Source organism: Wyeomyia smithii, chromosome 1, assembly GCF_029784165.1.
Source record: "Wyeomyia smithii strain HCP4-BCI-WySm-NY-G18 chromosome 1, ASM2978416v1, whole genome shotgun sequence".
In the NCBI taxonomy this organism is placed as follows: Eukaryota; Metazoa; Arthropoda; class Insecta; order Diptera; family Culicidae; genus Wyeomyia; species Wyeomyia smithii.
The window spans coordinates 26,262,069-26,277,169 of NC_073694.1; the positions used below are offsets into that span (position 1 = coordinate 26,262,069).

The 15,101-nt window shown below is 41.7% G+C and overlaps 1 protein-coding gene across 1 annotated transcript in view; it reads left to right on the plus strand.

The window, feature by feature from the left end:
- The first annotated feature begins 2,579 nt into the window (after positions 1-2,579).
- Positions 2,580-15,101, plus strand: part of LOC129718581 (uncharacterized) — a 29,756-nt gene continuing 17,234 nt past the window's right edge. Inside the window, exon 1 of the mRNA XM_055669491.1 lies at positions 2,580-2,759. Coding sequence (XP_055525466.1) covers positions 2,751-2,759 — 9 coding nt within the window. The 5' untranslated portion in view covers positions 2,580-2,750. The remainder of the gene's footprint in view (positions 2,760-15,101) is intronic.

Here is a 15,101-nt window from a genome sequence, read left to right on the forward strand (position 1 = left end):
CTGATGAAAAAATGTCAACAAAGAGTGAACTTTCTTCGTACAATAACCGGACAATGATGGGGTGCCCACCCAGGAGACCTTATAAGGCTTTACCAAACAACGATATTGTCTGTTATTGAATACGGGTGTTTCTGCTTCCGCTCCGCAGCAAACACACATTTGATCAAACTGGAGCGAATACAATATCGTTGTTTGCGTATCGCCTTAGGTTGCATGCAGTCGACCCATACGATGAGTTTGGAGGTCTTAGCTGGAGTACTACCATTGAAAAACCGCTTCTGGAGCCTGTCTTCTCGTATTCTTATCAAATGTGAGGTCTTGAACCGTCCCGTGATTGAAAATTTTGAAAGGTTAATCGAACTTAATTCTCAAACCCGTTTTATGCCATTGTATTTCAATCACATGTCCCAAAATATTAACCCTTCTTCGAATATTCCAAATCGTGTCGACTTATTAAATACTTCTGATTCTACTGTGTTTTTCGATACATCCATGATAGAAGAAACTCGTGTAATCCCGGATCATTTACGCGTGCAGCAGATCCCTAAAATTTTTTCCAATAAATATCGAAACATCAACTGCGACAATATGTACTACACTGACGGATCACTTCTTGATGGGTCCACTGGCTTCGGTATCTTCAATAACAATTTAACCGTCTCCCATAAGCTCGATAATCCTGCTTCTGTTTACGTCGCAGAATTAGCTGCAATTCAGTACACCCTAGGGATTATCGAAAAAATGCCCACGGACCATTATTTCATCTTTACGGACAGTCTCAGTTCCATTGAGGCTCTCCGATCGATGAAAGATGTTAAGCACTCTCCGTATTTCCTGGGGAAAATACGGGAACATCTGAGTGCTTTATCCGAAAAATCTACTCAGATTACCTTAGCGTGGGTCCCTTCTCACTGCTCGATACCGGGTAATGAGAAAGCGGACTCTTTGGCTAAGGTGGGCGCAACAAACGGTGATATTTATGAAAGACCAATTGCCTTTAATGAATTTTTCGCATTTGTACGTCAGAATACGATCATCAGTTGGCAAAATTCTTGGACCAAGGGGGAACTGGGAAGGTGGTTACATGCCATAATCCCCAAGGTATCGACGAACCCGTGGTTCAAGGGGTTGGATGTAAGTCGGGATTTCATTTGCGTGATGTCCCGGCTTATGTCCAATCACTATAGATTTGACGCGCATCTCCGTCGTGTTGGGCTCGGGGAAAGTGGTATTTGTGCCTGTGGTGAAGGTTATCACGACATAGAGCACGTTGTTTGGTCATGCCCTGTACACCGTGACGCCAGGTCTAAATTAATAGCTTCCTTGCAGGCCGAAAGGAGGCAGCCGGCTGTTCCTGTTCGTGATGTCTTGGCGAGCCGTGACCTATCCTACATGTCCCTTATATACGTTTTCCTGAAATCCATCCACGCCCCAGTTTAGTCCTATCCCCTTCCGCCTACATCCAACCAAACGACAAGAACACGTTAAGACCCCGGATCCGGAAACAGCAATCAGACCCGCACGATACTCTCAAGGCCCGATGGAAACAACCCAATATGCCAGTCCGTAATATCTTGGCCCAGCAGCGGAACATATTCAATATGCTGCTTACCTATGGCGATGGAAAACCATCAAACAACAAATCAGTGCTTTTAATGCAAAACATTCTAGCTTTAAGTTAGATTTAGTTTCAGCTCGTAGTCGGCAGCGAGGATAAAAAATTTGCTTTTAGTTATTAAGATACTTTAGAAAGTAAGCTACCAGATATAATTGGCGCCGTTAAACATTGAATTGTATTTGTGCCGTGTCAAATAAACTATAGATGAAGAAAAAAAAAACAAACTAAAAGAGTAAATCAGCATGTTAAATATGACAAAACGCGAGGATCGATTAAGTATAATGGCGATTAATACTATATACTGATAAGGGATGAATTGCTCACCTTAATTTGAAAATGTTTGTTCATTAACACGAAATGTTAAGTGATTCAGGAACCCCACACCAAGCAGCAAATGATTTTAGTGTCTGGCTGTCTGTCATTTTTCATTTCTGCCATCAACGTGAATTCCGCTGCTCTTTGAAAAACTCATAAGTTACGTTAATTTACGGAAACATTACTCTAGCCAGAAAAAGAGCCGATAATTTTCGTAGAACTCCCCGAAGTGCCTCATGTCTTGATTTGTTTGCTTTCGATCGGCCAAAATATATCCTGCTGGGCGAGCAACGAAATCCGACTCGCTTCCTATCAGATGATCGGCCATCTAAAATCGTCCCGCTTGCTTCTGAATCCGGTCCCCAAACTCGAATCAAAATACCAGATTTTTTGCTTTTTTTCTTCGTAAATTCATACAGCACACTCTTCTCTTTCTTCCGTTTCTCTTCCCATACTCGCAAGCTTTCATTCATACGGCATATGCTTGATCGGTGATCGGTTCGTTGGACGAGAAGAGTCCTCTTCTCGCGCAGCAACTTTGTCGCCGTTGTCGTGATCAATCGACGCGCGGGTTTGGATCCATGAGAACGCGGTGCGGGCGCCCAAAAATCGGATCCAGCATATAAAGTGACTCTGCGGCGGCCGATCTGGTTTAGTTTGATAGCCGCGCCGATCCCCGCAGGTACGCAGGCAGGCAGTGCGCGCCACCTTTTTTTCCCCGGTTTCTGTGGTTCAGGTGTTTCGAGTGCAGCTTCCGGGTCCAGCACCTGTTAGGTTGTGAAAAAGTTTCAACGTTACGCTCCTGAAAAGTGTAAAAATGAAAATAGTAAGTGAACAGTGCTCATTACCTATTAGTGAAAAACAGATATCGAAGCTAACCTCAAGGTGCTGCAATCTGACAAATAATAATGTGCATCTTGGTGGTATAAACATCGGAACATATTGATCTGTCAGTCCGACAGAACATGACTTGAAGGTGAACATTGATCGATCAAGTCGAGAAAATTTACATCTTTATTATCCAAAAATCACAGGAAGGTTGTATGCAAAGCCACGACCGCAAGGTTGAAGTAGAATACTTTTACAAGAAAGATAACCCGGCTGCTTGCGTGTCAGTCATTTTTTCTAGTAAATAAACGTTGACCGTTCATTGGCAGTATTGTAATTTCTTTTTGTTTGATATTTTGAATGAAGTTCATTGAATATTTTTAAATTTTGTGCAAATGAGAAGTTGAAGTGCTGCCGAATTGTAATATGCACATTTAATACGACATCATTGAACGGGAACGGAACAAAGGCTACGGTTATGCAGAACGCGAATGACAGCGCGATGCGATTCGCCTTACCGTGGTGAAATGTACAGCTCTTTTTAAGGCGAAGTAGAGCTATACATTTCCACACATTTCGTCTTGCCGAATCGCATCGCGCTGTGTTTTGCGTTCTGCATAACCGTAGCCAAACACTAAGCGACGCAAACACGTAATAATTTGGATTAAAGCGCAAAACGAGAAAATATTAACTCTTCGAATATTCATTTGTGTTCTTCAAATTTCAGTTGTTTAATTTAATATCCAATGAAATATATAGGCCAAATGATGCATTCCCAATTTACTAGGTCCATAACTCTGCCGACCGTACTTGGGAAAGCAATCGTATAACGACCAATCAGAGGTCGAATTTTGTGTTTTGACAAGGCTTAAGAATTTTCAATAGTACAATAGTTCAAATAATAAAATTGCAATTTCGTGCATTTGGTAGGAATCTTAAAAGATTTTCTAATCGATTGCTGCAAAAACGAGAGAAATCCATCGAAAACTAACCGATTTATTAGCATTTGAAATTGGACATATTTCACACTTTTTTCAGTTTTAGATTTTCATTTCACATCCCTATGTAGCCGAACTTCCTGAGAGAAGTATTCTACTTCAAAAAAGTAATCAAATTACCATATAGCGGAGGTCGGCATCACGCACCGCTTCACGAAAACAATCTTCGCCGCAAAGCGCTAGAGAATTTGACAGCTGAGCTCAAGAATTGTGATGTACTCTCAGCAACCCACCAGAATGACGTCGGTGAGACGTCATTTTCGATTGGAAAGTTGATCTGCATATTGAATTGACATTTTCGATGCGGCGACTGGCGCGTGTGATTGATTTACAGCCGCTCATTACGGATGCAATGGCTTTTCGTTTTTCGCGACCAACCATATTTACCATATGTTTATTTTCGCGGCCAGTCGGGTCGAATTCAATAGAAACGAAGAAAAAATCACAGGAAGGTTGTATGCAAAGCCACGACTGCAAGGTTGAAGTAGAATACTTTTACAAGAAAGATAACCCGGCTGTTAGCGTGTCAGTTATTTTTTCGAGTAAATAAACGTTGACCGTTCATTGGCAGTATTGCAATTTTTGTTTGTTTGATATTTTGAATGAAGTTCATTGAATATTTTTAAATTTTGTGCAAATGAGAAGCTGAAGTGCTGCCGAATTGTAATATGCACATTTAATACGACATCATTAAACGGGAACGGAACAAAGGCTCTGGTTATGCAGAACGCGAATGACAGCGCGATGCGTTTCGCCTTACCGTGGTGAAATGTACAGCTCTTTTTAAGGCGAAGTAGAGCTATACATTTCAACACATTTCGTCTTGCCGAATCGCATCGCGCTGTGTTTTGCGTTCTGCATAACCGTAGCCAAACACTAAGCGACGCAAACACGTAATAATAGTCAGAGTATGCATGTAGATAAAGATAATTAACTTTGGATTATAGCGCAAAACGAGAAAATATTAACTCTTCGAATATTCATTTGTGTTCTTCAAATTTCAGTTGTTTAATTTAATATCCGATGAAATGTCTGTTTATTATCTGATGAAGCTCTTATATAGGCCAAATGATGCATTCCCAATTTACTAGGTCCATAACTCTGCCGACCGTACTTGGGAAAGCAATCGTATAACGACCAATCAGAGGTCGAATTTTGTGTTTTGACAAGGCTTAAGAATTTTCAATAGTACAATAGTTCGAATGATAAAGTTGCAATTTCATGCATTCGGTAGGAATCTTAGAAGATTTTCTAATCGATTGCTGCAAAAACGAAGGAAATCCATCGAAAACTAACCGATTTATTAGCATTTGAAATTGGACATATTTCTTACTTTTTTCAGTTTTAGATTTTCATTTCACATTCTTATGTAGCCGAACTTCCTGAGAGAAGTATTCTACTTCAAAAAAACAGAAACCCCAACGGAGTTTTATTCTAATGAACTGTCGTTTGAATTTGTCTTTTTCGGTAGAAAACAGGAACATTATTCATGGGTAGAAATCGTTGACGTCGCCATGACCACCGTCACAGGGAAGCGCGTTTATGCGAAACGTTTGACATTTTCGTGATGGCTAATGTGAATGAATCCTGTATTTTAAACGTTATGCTGCACTCGTCGTCTGTGTCTGGAAACATAATCTCGGCAGGCTGGTCGTCCGTCAAATCAAACACCGTTAGTGTCACTTGTGGCTTGAAGAGTTATGAATAGTTTAAGACTTGTTTCAAAGTAACGGATTCTTCCCATGAAAATACGCACATTCAATTTTTTTTCCTAAGCTGAGTTCAATGTTCAACTTTTTATGCTTTTAAACGTCTATCAAGTATTCTCTAGTTGGTTTTACGAGGGTGTAATTTTTTTCACTCTTTGAGGTTCCAAATTAAAAAGGATAAGTTTTACAACTCATTCAATATATTTACGTCTCTATCATTTGAAAGACTTTTGGTGCCATTTGCTTAATTTATTTTAGACCTTTTCGTCGCATTAATGTCTTTTTGATTTGTTTATTATTGGTTTTCGTTTTCGAGCACAACCATGCACGATGAGCTGAAAATACGGTGGAAATTTTATCGCCTTTATTTTGATTTGAATGAAACTTTGCACACATATTTGGCTTAGCAAACTGAGTATTTTTTTATAGGCTAAACAGATTAAAGCCTTTTGACCATTCCTGTCAATTTCGGTACTCGTAGTGTATGCAGAAGAACGTCGAAGTGCGGCAGAATAATTGCTCGCCGGGTTCGTCGCTTTTACGTTGGCCTATGGTAAAACTCATTTTAGTCTTCGAAAAAGTTATCTTTACTAGGAGCACGAAAATTCACAGGAATTTTTTTCAGCTTGAGCTCTAGTACGAAACGTATTTTTACCAGTGTTATCTAAAACGGTGTATAAATAGGCAATAAAGCATAGGCTTTATTCACCTTTGGTTGCATAGAAACTCTGTCTGACAAATTTTCATGTTCATGATTTTAATTTTTTTTCAGCTAAAAAGAGTTCGAAAATTTTCGATTTTCAAATTTGATTACTTGAATTTTTGGTATTTTTTTTTTATTTGAACGATTTCCTACATCTCTTTTGGATTAGATTCACAAATATAAGTCATGTTCATTATTTGTTACTTGGTGGTCAACTTTTTAATTCCGACTATCTTAAACTTCTATCTTCGTGAAAGTTGTATGGTTTTCTTAGGTGTTCAACTTTTTTTTCTTTTACTTCGGATCCATTTTACATTTCTAGACTAACTTCTGCTGTTGTGCCTCCTTCGCGTATTTTTTTAACAGTTTGGAATATTTTTACTTGAATTTTTCCTTCAATTATTTTTTAACACTAACTTTTTATTATTTGCAATTTTTCGAAATATTTAGTTAGTTTCAATTTGAATTTTTTTTTTGTAAGATATTTTTCGACATTTTTTATATCTCCACAGATTTATTTTTAACTTGCACTGTCAACAATATTTTTCGGATATCTTACGTCTATAGATTGTAAGTGCTAGGAAAAAGAGGTTTTGAACAAAAAATGCGTTATTTTGCAACAAAGAGTGGGAGAAGGTTTTTTAATCGACACCAAAATTGGGATTTTCCAAATTCAAGTGACACTACATGAAGTATGCCCCCAACTTCGAGCAGAACCCGTCTAATTTTTTGCATTCCCAGTTCCCAAGCATTTTAAGTTAGTCCAGAATACCTAGTCGGCTTGAACCTTCAGAAAAGTATTAACATAACTTTGAACGAATTTTTATTTTTTAGCCCTTTTTGACAAATTGATGATCTATACTCGCGACAGTTATAGCTTTCCGTACACACGCTTTATCTATCCCTACGTACGCTATACATATAAAAGTTATAGCTAACGATACACATGGGTTAGCTATCATCCCTATCAACGTACGCTATTTGGCGGTAGCTTTCCTAGCGGTGGCACTGGTGCCTATTGGCGGTGCTGGCTCGTGGCTGTATTCACCCAAGCATATCTGAATTGGAGAACCACTGGTGGGGTCCAACTCAGATCGAAGGGAAGCTGAACAGAATGAGGAAATGCAGCTACCCACTACCACCGCCGCTGCTGCTCGTTGCCACTGCTGCATTCCGCTACCGCTGCTGCTACCCGCTGCTACTTGATCAGGACCATTCTAGTGACCTTCCACTAGTTAACTGATGACTGGTATGAGCAGACGCAGGTTTTTTCATAGCCCAAAGCCAACAACCATCAGTGGATAAAAGGGAAGCGAGCTTGTGATTGGTTGAATGTGCACGATTTTCAACACAACTTTTAACTAGTTTAGTATTGAAAACATATTTTAACTATTATATGACAATCTCACCCAATATTTCACCTATCAATCAAGGCATCGGTGTTTAGAGTTTGTTCTGTGGTAGTAATATAAGAAACACTTTAAAAAAGTGTTGCAGCTATAGAGAGCGAGCTCGAGATTTGTTGAAAGCTGTGAGACTACACTGAAAATAGTGATTTTCAACTTAACTTTTTACTGGTTTACTATCAGAAAGATATGCCAATCTATTATATCACAAGTTTGGAGCAACCTCCGTCATTCGATCAAGATATTGGTGGTCAAAATCAGTTCAGAGGTAATAACATAATATTCTCTAGAAGAGTGTACATTTTTATTATTTGCACAGCAATACCGTAATATTATACTGTTGCTTGCCTTTTATCTGTCTTCAGCCGCCACGAACAGAATAACTGCAATATGTACAGTATGCAACCGGCTCAGTTGTGCGACTGAGAGTTCGACTCCTTTTAACGTTTGCTTTCATTTGAAAAAAAAAAAAGGAAGAACTGGATTGTCTTTCAAGACGCCAGGTGGAGGGGAGATTTGCAACCAAACGCCTGAGGTGACCAACCTCAGGGAGTGTGGGGTTGGTTTGAATCAGTGACCGGCCATCCAAAACCCTTCCAGTCTCCAGCCCATAATACTCCCCGGGACGACCGCTAAGTATTGCTTCGGGAAGCGGCTGTTATGCTTTGTGCAACCCCCTGGCTCAATCAAGTCTCTTAGCTAATTAGCTAACTAACCTGAAGACTGGCTGTTAGCTAACACTGGCGTGTCGGTGGGTAACCTGTCGCCTGCTTTGCAACTCTAGGACTATTTGAGAGGCGGCTGCACAAACCGCCCTCCAGGTGTTTGAGTCTTCACACATCCTCTGAACTAGGTTGTCCAGAGTAATGTCTTGCCCGCTCATAACCATCATGTCGCTCCGCGCACGCGCAAAACGAGGACATACGAAGAAGACATGCTCAGCAGTCTCTTCCGCATCCACGCACTCGGGGCACATGGGGGACCCCGCATGCCGAACTTGTGCAGATATTGCCTGAAGCAACCATGACCTGAGCGGATCTGTGTCAGGTGGAAGTTTACTTCTCCATGGCGTCTCCCGACCCACCCGGATACCACCCGAATAAGTCGGTGCGTCCATCTACCTTTCGCGGAATTTCCTGCTGCCATCTAATCATCGATAGTGATCTTCTGGTACCTCGTATGCCCCTTGTGTCACGTTAGTCGAAGCATTCTACGTCCTCCTTAATGGCTATGCTGATAGGCACCATACCGGACAGGACGCAGATTGCGTCCTATGACACTGTACGGAACCCACTCGCAACCCTCAGGCACACGAGCCTGTAGGTACTGTCCAGTTTACCACGACAACTGTTAGTACCTAGCACTTTGTACCACACTGGGCCTTTATACCTAAGTATGGATAAAACCACGCTGGCAAGAAGTTTACGCTCGCTGCCATTCACCGCTGAGCTATTCGACATAATTTGAGATAGTGCTGCAATAGCCGTTGAAGCCACCGCACCTCCAGGCACCTCTGCATGACTGCCCGAAACAGCCCGGGGGCCGCTGTAATCGCCAGCCTGATTGCCAGGTTAGGGGTTCCATCCGGTCCCGGTGCCTTGCTCAACTTTAGGGAGTTGGCGATCACGATGAGTTCCTCATTCGTAACCCTGACCACTCCCTCAAACTCGACACGGCTGTCGTCGCTCACGAATTGGATGTTCGGCAGGTTGGCCGGCCATTTCTGTTCTGTGTCTGAGATACTGGAACGTCGGATGTGAGACTCGACTGCCGGAGGCCAAGGACTAGGCTCGTAGCGTGGATATAGTCCTCCGAAAATACGCTCCAGCATCGCCAGGACGCCTTTGGTCTTGGCCATTACGATCGAATAGGCGTTACCCCACGTATTTGTATTCGCCTTAATCGCACTCTTTAGCGCCGATCTTGCAGAACTAAATGCTGCGCGGCGCTCAATCCTCCGTCTTGCACGGAGGCACGCACTGCTGAGGTCCGCTATCGCATCGGTCCACCAGTAAACCGGTGGCTTTCCATTCCTAGATTGGCGGATCCTAGGCATGGTGGCGTCGCACGCCCGCGATAGTATGCAACTAGTGGGTCAGCAGTCGGGCGAAGCCAACTGCCTCCATTGCACTCTCTTCTCATTGCTTCTTCGAATACCTCGGCATCGAAATGCGATGTCTTCCACTCGCGGACGGTGAGTGTTGGTTCTACCCTTCACTTGCCGCTTCGCGTTGTTTTCTACACTATAGCAAACCGACTGGTGGTCGCTATTGGTGTAGCCATCGTCTACCCTCCAGTTCGTGATCAGTCCTGGGCTGGAGAACGTCACATCGATGATCGACTCCACACCATTTCTGCTAAACGTACATTTGGTCCCAACATTGGCCAGATCTAATTTGAGCTTTGCCAAAGCCTCCAACAGGATCTGACCCCTCTAGTTCCTAGAGCGACTTCCCCACACCACCAACGGCGTTAGGCCCGTTAGCTCCATGGAAAACTGGTCGACCATCTAGGTAAACCTTTCCGTAAACCAACTCGGCGGAGCATAGCAACTGCAGTACAATACACCGTTCACCTTGGCAACCGCGTACCCTTTGTTTGAGTTGAAGCAACCTCCTGAACCGGGAACCTGGTCGTCGTCCATACGGCCGCCATACTGGACTTATCCGCAACCCAGTTACCGTTTCAGGGAGGAATGCGGTAGGGGTCCGATACGATGGCGATGTCCGACAGCGACTCAGTGACTGTTGGTATAGCTGCTGAGCTGCATAGCAGTGGTTCAGGTTCAATTGCGTTACCCTTATGTCCGTGGTTTCGCAGCCGGCTCACCGGTTGGGCACCTGGGGACTCCCATAAAGTGTTTGGCGTCCCGTTTTCAGAAGCACACCATGCACTTGGGATCCCGAGTAACAAAATTGGTTTTATCAAAGTTTTATAGCGCTATTTTGGCTGTATTAAGCGCTATAAAACTTCGATAAAACCAAAATTGTTACTAGGGATACTTCCCGCGATCCTTCGCTTTATGGCCTGCACCATCGCAACGTCTGCATAACTGGCTCCTGTCGGGCCCCTTGCAGGTCCAGGACTTATTTCCTCCCTTGAAGAACCAGAAGCAAACGTCCGGTTGGTGGAGTATATCCAGAGGGCATACTGACCAGCCGAACTTTAGCTTGCCTTCCTCTAGTGCCAGGTTCGCATCTGCCCCGTAGAGCAGATCGCGGCGAATGAGGGCTTCAGTCTGAACCTGCTTAGATTCAATAGCTTCCCTAGTCCTCGCCCCCTTTTCGGAGACTTCAACCCGAGCCACAAGTTCGGTGTGCTCCTTTTGATCTTCGTCGCTGGTAGCCCGAAGCAGGGGGAGGCCCTGCTTCAGATCCCTGAACATATGATAGCTTAGAGCTGTTCGGAAAGCGCTTCCACCCTAGGCCGCTTGTCCATGCTCTTTTCGATGGCCTTGACTAGCAAGGGACCATCGACCGTTCTATCCGGTGTGGAAACTGGCGTGTTAGCTTTTTCGCCACCGGGTTTCGCTGCATCCGTCTCCGCCTTTATCTGCGGAGACCGCTGGAGGCCACCTCGCGCGAAGAGATTTGGTAGTCCCTCCACACTCGCCACTTGATTTTTGTTTGTATTCATTTTTCATTGATTGGGTCCCCTTTCCAGGCGCTTCCTTGTTCATAATGAGGTAGTCGTCTATATGGTCCATGGTGGTCTATGCCGAAGAAGTGAAGACATGGCTAGGGTACGTGTTAGGTGTTAGGTATAATGTTGCATGTTCGAGAGCTCTATCGGTTTCGCTCCGTTGGCTGCCAACACGTAATGAAATTTTTATGCTGTACATTCGCATTACGAAACTGGAACAAACTGGAAGAATGTGACGTAAACGCGGAGTCTTACAACATAACTTAATGAAACATCAGGAACAGGAAACGACCTAGAATAAAATAACAACAACATCAACAAATCGTTTACAAAGTCAGATCGGTTATATATAAATGTCGGCTATGCTTGCGAAAGCAGATAGTGATTGGTTCCTCGATGTGATTTAGACAATCGATGTTGTTAACCAATTTTTCAATAGTTTATCTCAAACATTAGGTTGTTTTTGTTACATAAATTTAACCGTAAAAGAATTTCTAATCGCTTGATGTCAGAACCTCTATATTCTAATAAGAATTTACCGGTGATGGCATGAACTCGTACAAAGTTAACTGAGTAACACTTTTCCAGATTTGAATGCAACTTGAATCTGCTTCCTTTTGATAATGCATGCAGTGCACGATGTATCCAACGATGCAGGTGATGATGTGACGCGATGAGTTTTGTTTTTAGATCGAATTCATGCTTTCAAAGGACAATGTAACAAACTGTTGAAGCAGACGCGGCGCGAATTTCATCGCAATTCGATTTTTATGCAATTGTTGTTATGCAGGATTCAAACTCAAATCTAACTCAACTGTTAGTAGGGTTTACGTGCAAACCAAAAATAAATGTGCAAGCAAGTTTTAAAACTCACTTGGATACGAGTGCAAAGTCACACTGCCTACTCTGGAATTTACTGATATATAAACGCTCAAACCTTGAGCACTTTTATCTGGTTGAATTACTAGATTTTCAAATTCAGGTGCCTAATTACGTAATTCTATGTCAAAAAAAGTTGGATGAATACCTCTCCAGGCCCAAACTTAGGAAAATGACTGGAGAGCGACACTATACTGACAACTTTCTCTCTTTTCACTCTAACAGCCTCATGCATGAGCTATTCATGAGAGCTCACATACAGCTACAGCTTACACAAGGCAAAGAAACTGTCTTGTATTGCGTACGACAGCTCATTCTCGCGCATGTATTTTGTTCGTTCGGACATGACAGCCTAGTTTGCTCATTTTGAGGATGTCCTGTTGCTGTTAACAGCCTGCTGATCGACTGCGGCTGTCATCGACTTGCATTTTTTCGTTTCTCCTTTTTCACAGGCCGGTTGCATATTGAATACAAAGCAAAGCGTTTCCATTGTTGATATTGTTGACATTGACATTGAGAGAGAAATTATTCCAAAAATAAAATATCCAATGGTCAATATTCTCAATTTCAAGCAACAAATAAAAAAAATCTCGCTCAGTATGATTTTTTAAAGAGATCTGGAGCCTGCGAACACATAAAAATCGAGATATACGTTTTGTGAAAAAAGCGTTTTTTTTTGTTTTTTTTTTGCTCGATTTTAATATTCATGTAAACAACATATTTACACATACATACGTGCAGGCACACATACACATACATACATAAATTGTTCAACTCGTCGATCTGAGTCGATTGGTATTCAACACATGGCCCTCCGTGCCATTCATTTTGCCTTAAAAGTTAAATGACTCATGAAAAAAATACTCTTTTATCCATATCTCAAAATCAAAGCCACTAATTAAAAATCCACTCGGTATCATTCTGGGGAAGCGTAGTGGCTTTTATTTGCATATAAGATCATCAAAATCGGTTAGTATTTCAAGTTTTATTTTTCACATTTAGTTAGCTGTTTGAAAGTTGTATTTAGTAGAAAATTGTAATGAAATGAAACCAGCAGAATTGATCTAAGTGGTATGCACCTAAAGTTAGACCCATCTGATGGAACAATTCAAATATCTATAAAATTGAGTAACTTCGAGTAGATTAACGTTAGGGCTTAAGCGTAGAAGGTTTTTTTTTTCATCAAATTCGGCCCTCTATCACCCATTGAAATACACTGAATTCCTTTTTTACGCGATTGTCTTTTAGGTAATTTTATTTCGCACGATTTTTTTTACACATGGCGGATAATTTTATCAAAACGACGTGATATTTTTTTCACAAGAATTGTTTGAAATTACGCGATCTTTTTTTTACGGGATTCTCTTTTTGCGAGGACGCATCAATCGCGTAAAAAAAGAATCCAGTGTACTTCCAAAAATATGATGGCATTTTATTCTTTTTTAGAAGAAAATAATATTGACCTTAAAATGAAACTTTTTTTTGGTCGTGACAAAAAATTCACGTTGCCTTGTTTTAATCATTTTTGAGTCATTTGATTTCAAATACGAAAATGCAATATGAGACCTTTTGTATTAACATTAGAAATTGTTTGGGATTTAAACCATTCAAAAATATCGACGATCTCTAAAATCGAAAAAAAACCACAAGTTGGTTTTCTGCCTTTTCTCTCGAATAAATAACTCTCGCTTATGCCGGAAATAGCTTAGATCGCAGAAGAAGAACCGACAAAGCGAGAGAGCAAAAGAACGAAATACTAATTTTATCTATGACGATTTATTATAATTCTACCAGCCGTTCTCCACCGTCGTAGGTTAATCTATCGGTTATCCAAATAGTGAAACACAATACGGCGAGTGAGCAAGCAAATAACAACAACGAAAAGCCCAAAATGCCGTTCCCCCTTTCGGCAAGACGATCACGTTTCACCGCACAGATTAGCAGCTAAATGTCCACCGGTTTCTGGGGTCTGTAATTGTTGTTGTCTACACAAATCAACCGTCCGTCAGTCGTCACAGGTGGGTATTTTCAGCATGATCTGCCCCCTGAATGAAAGGAATCTTCGCGTTAAAATTTAGCGACTTGTGCATGCATTCAAAATGCGGATTATTTTGTTCCGTCAGATGTGTTCTTAAATCGAAGCAAGCGAGCCGCTCCGGCGCCACAACAGCCGCCAACAGTCAAAAGTAAACAGAAGAAAAAATCACAACAAGAGCATTTACGAGACTTAACGCAGGTGTCTTTCGGTGGAAAGTTTGACTGTGACAAATCGACGGCGGGCGGGATCACAATCGAGCATAATTATTCGTATTAGAAAAGACATACTCCGACAAAACCGTGGGATACCCCTTTTTTGTTGGGAACAGAAGTCAGTAGGGGTAATTTGCATAAAAAACTCCACATATTATGACCGTGCTTCCCGTCGTCATCGTTGTCGTCGTCGTCGTCGTTGGCGACAATCCCAGAAGGATAGACTGGATTCTAGACACGTTTTTGCCTCTTGTTGGGTGAAACCGGTTTTGAAGTTTTAATACATCTAAACTTGTCAACCTTTAGGAAACCCAAAATTGAAAGATCTTTCGTCATAACTCTTTTTTTTTTTTGGAAAGACTAGTTTTGCGCAATTCTGCGAAAAATTTAGAATGCGTCACTTAAACCTTTTTTTTTTACTGGTTTATTTTTACAATCTGCGAAACTGTTTACGTGCTGGTTTGTTTTCCATGCACAAATGAGGCCCGGATTCGTGCTTTATTGGATGAATGAATGTTTATGTTTCTTCGAAAAACTAGAGAAGAAACCTGTTCTCCTAACAGGAGTTATAAAGGGTTCAGACAAATTAACCTTTAGCGCAGTTTATCGTCCACTGCGCGACTGATCCTCAATGAAGACGGTTTTTTATAGTCCAATTTAAAAAAAAAACGGATCGGTTTTATAGAGCCGCCACTTTGATCGATATTTTTCCAAAACGATCTAGTTTGCCCTGCGTGCGTTTCTCACAGTCAC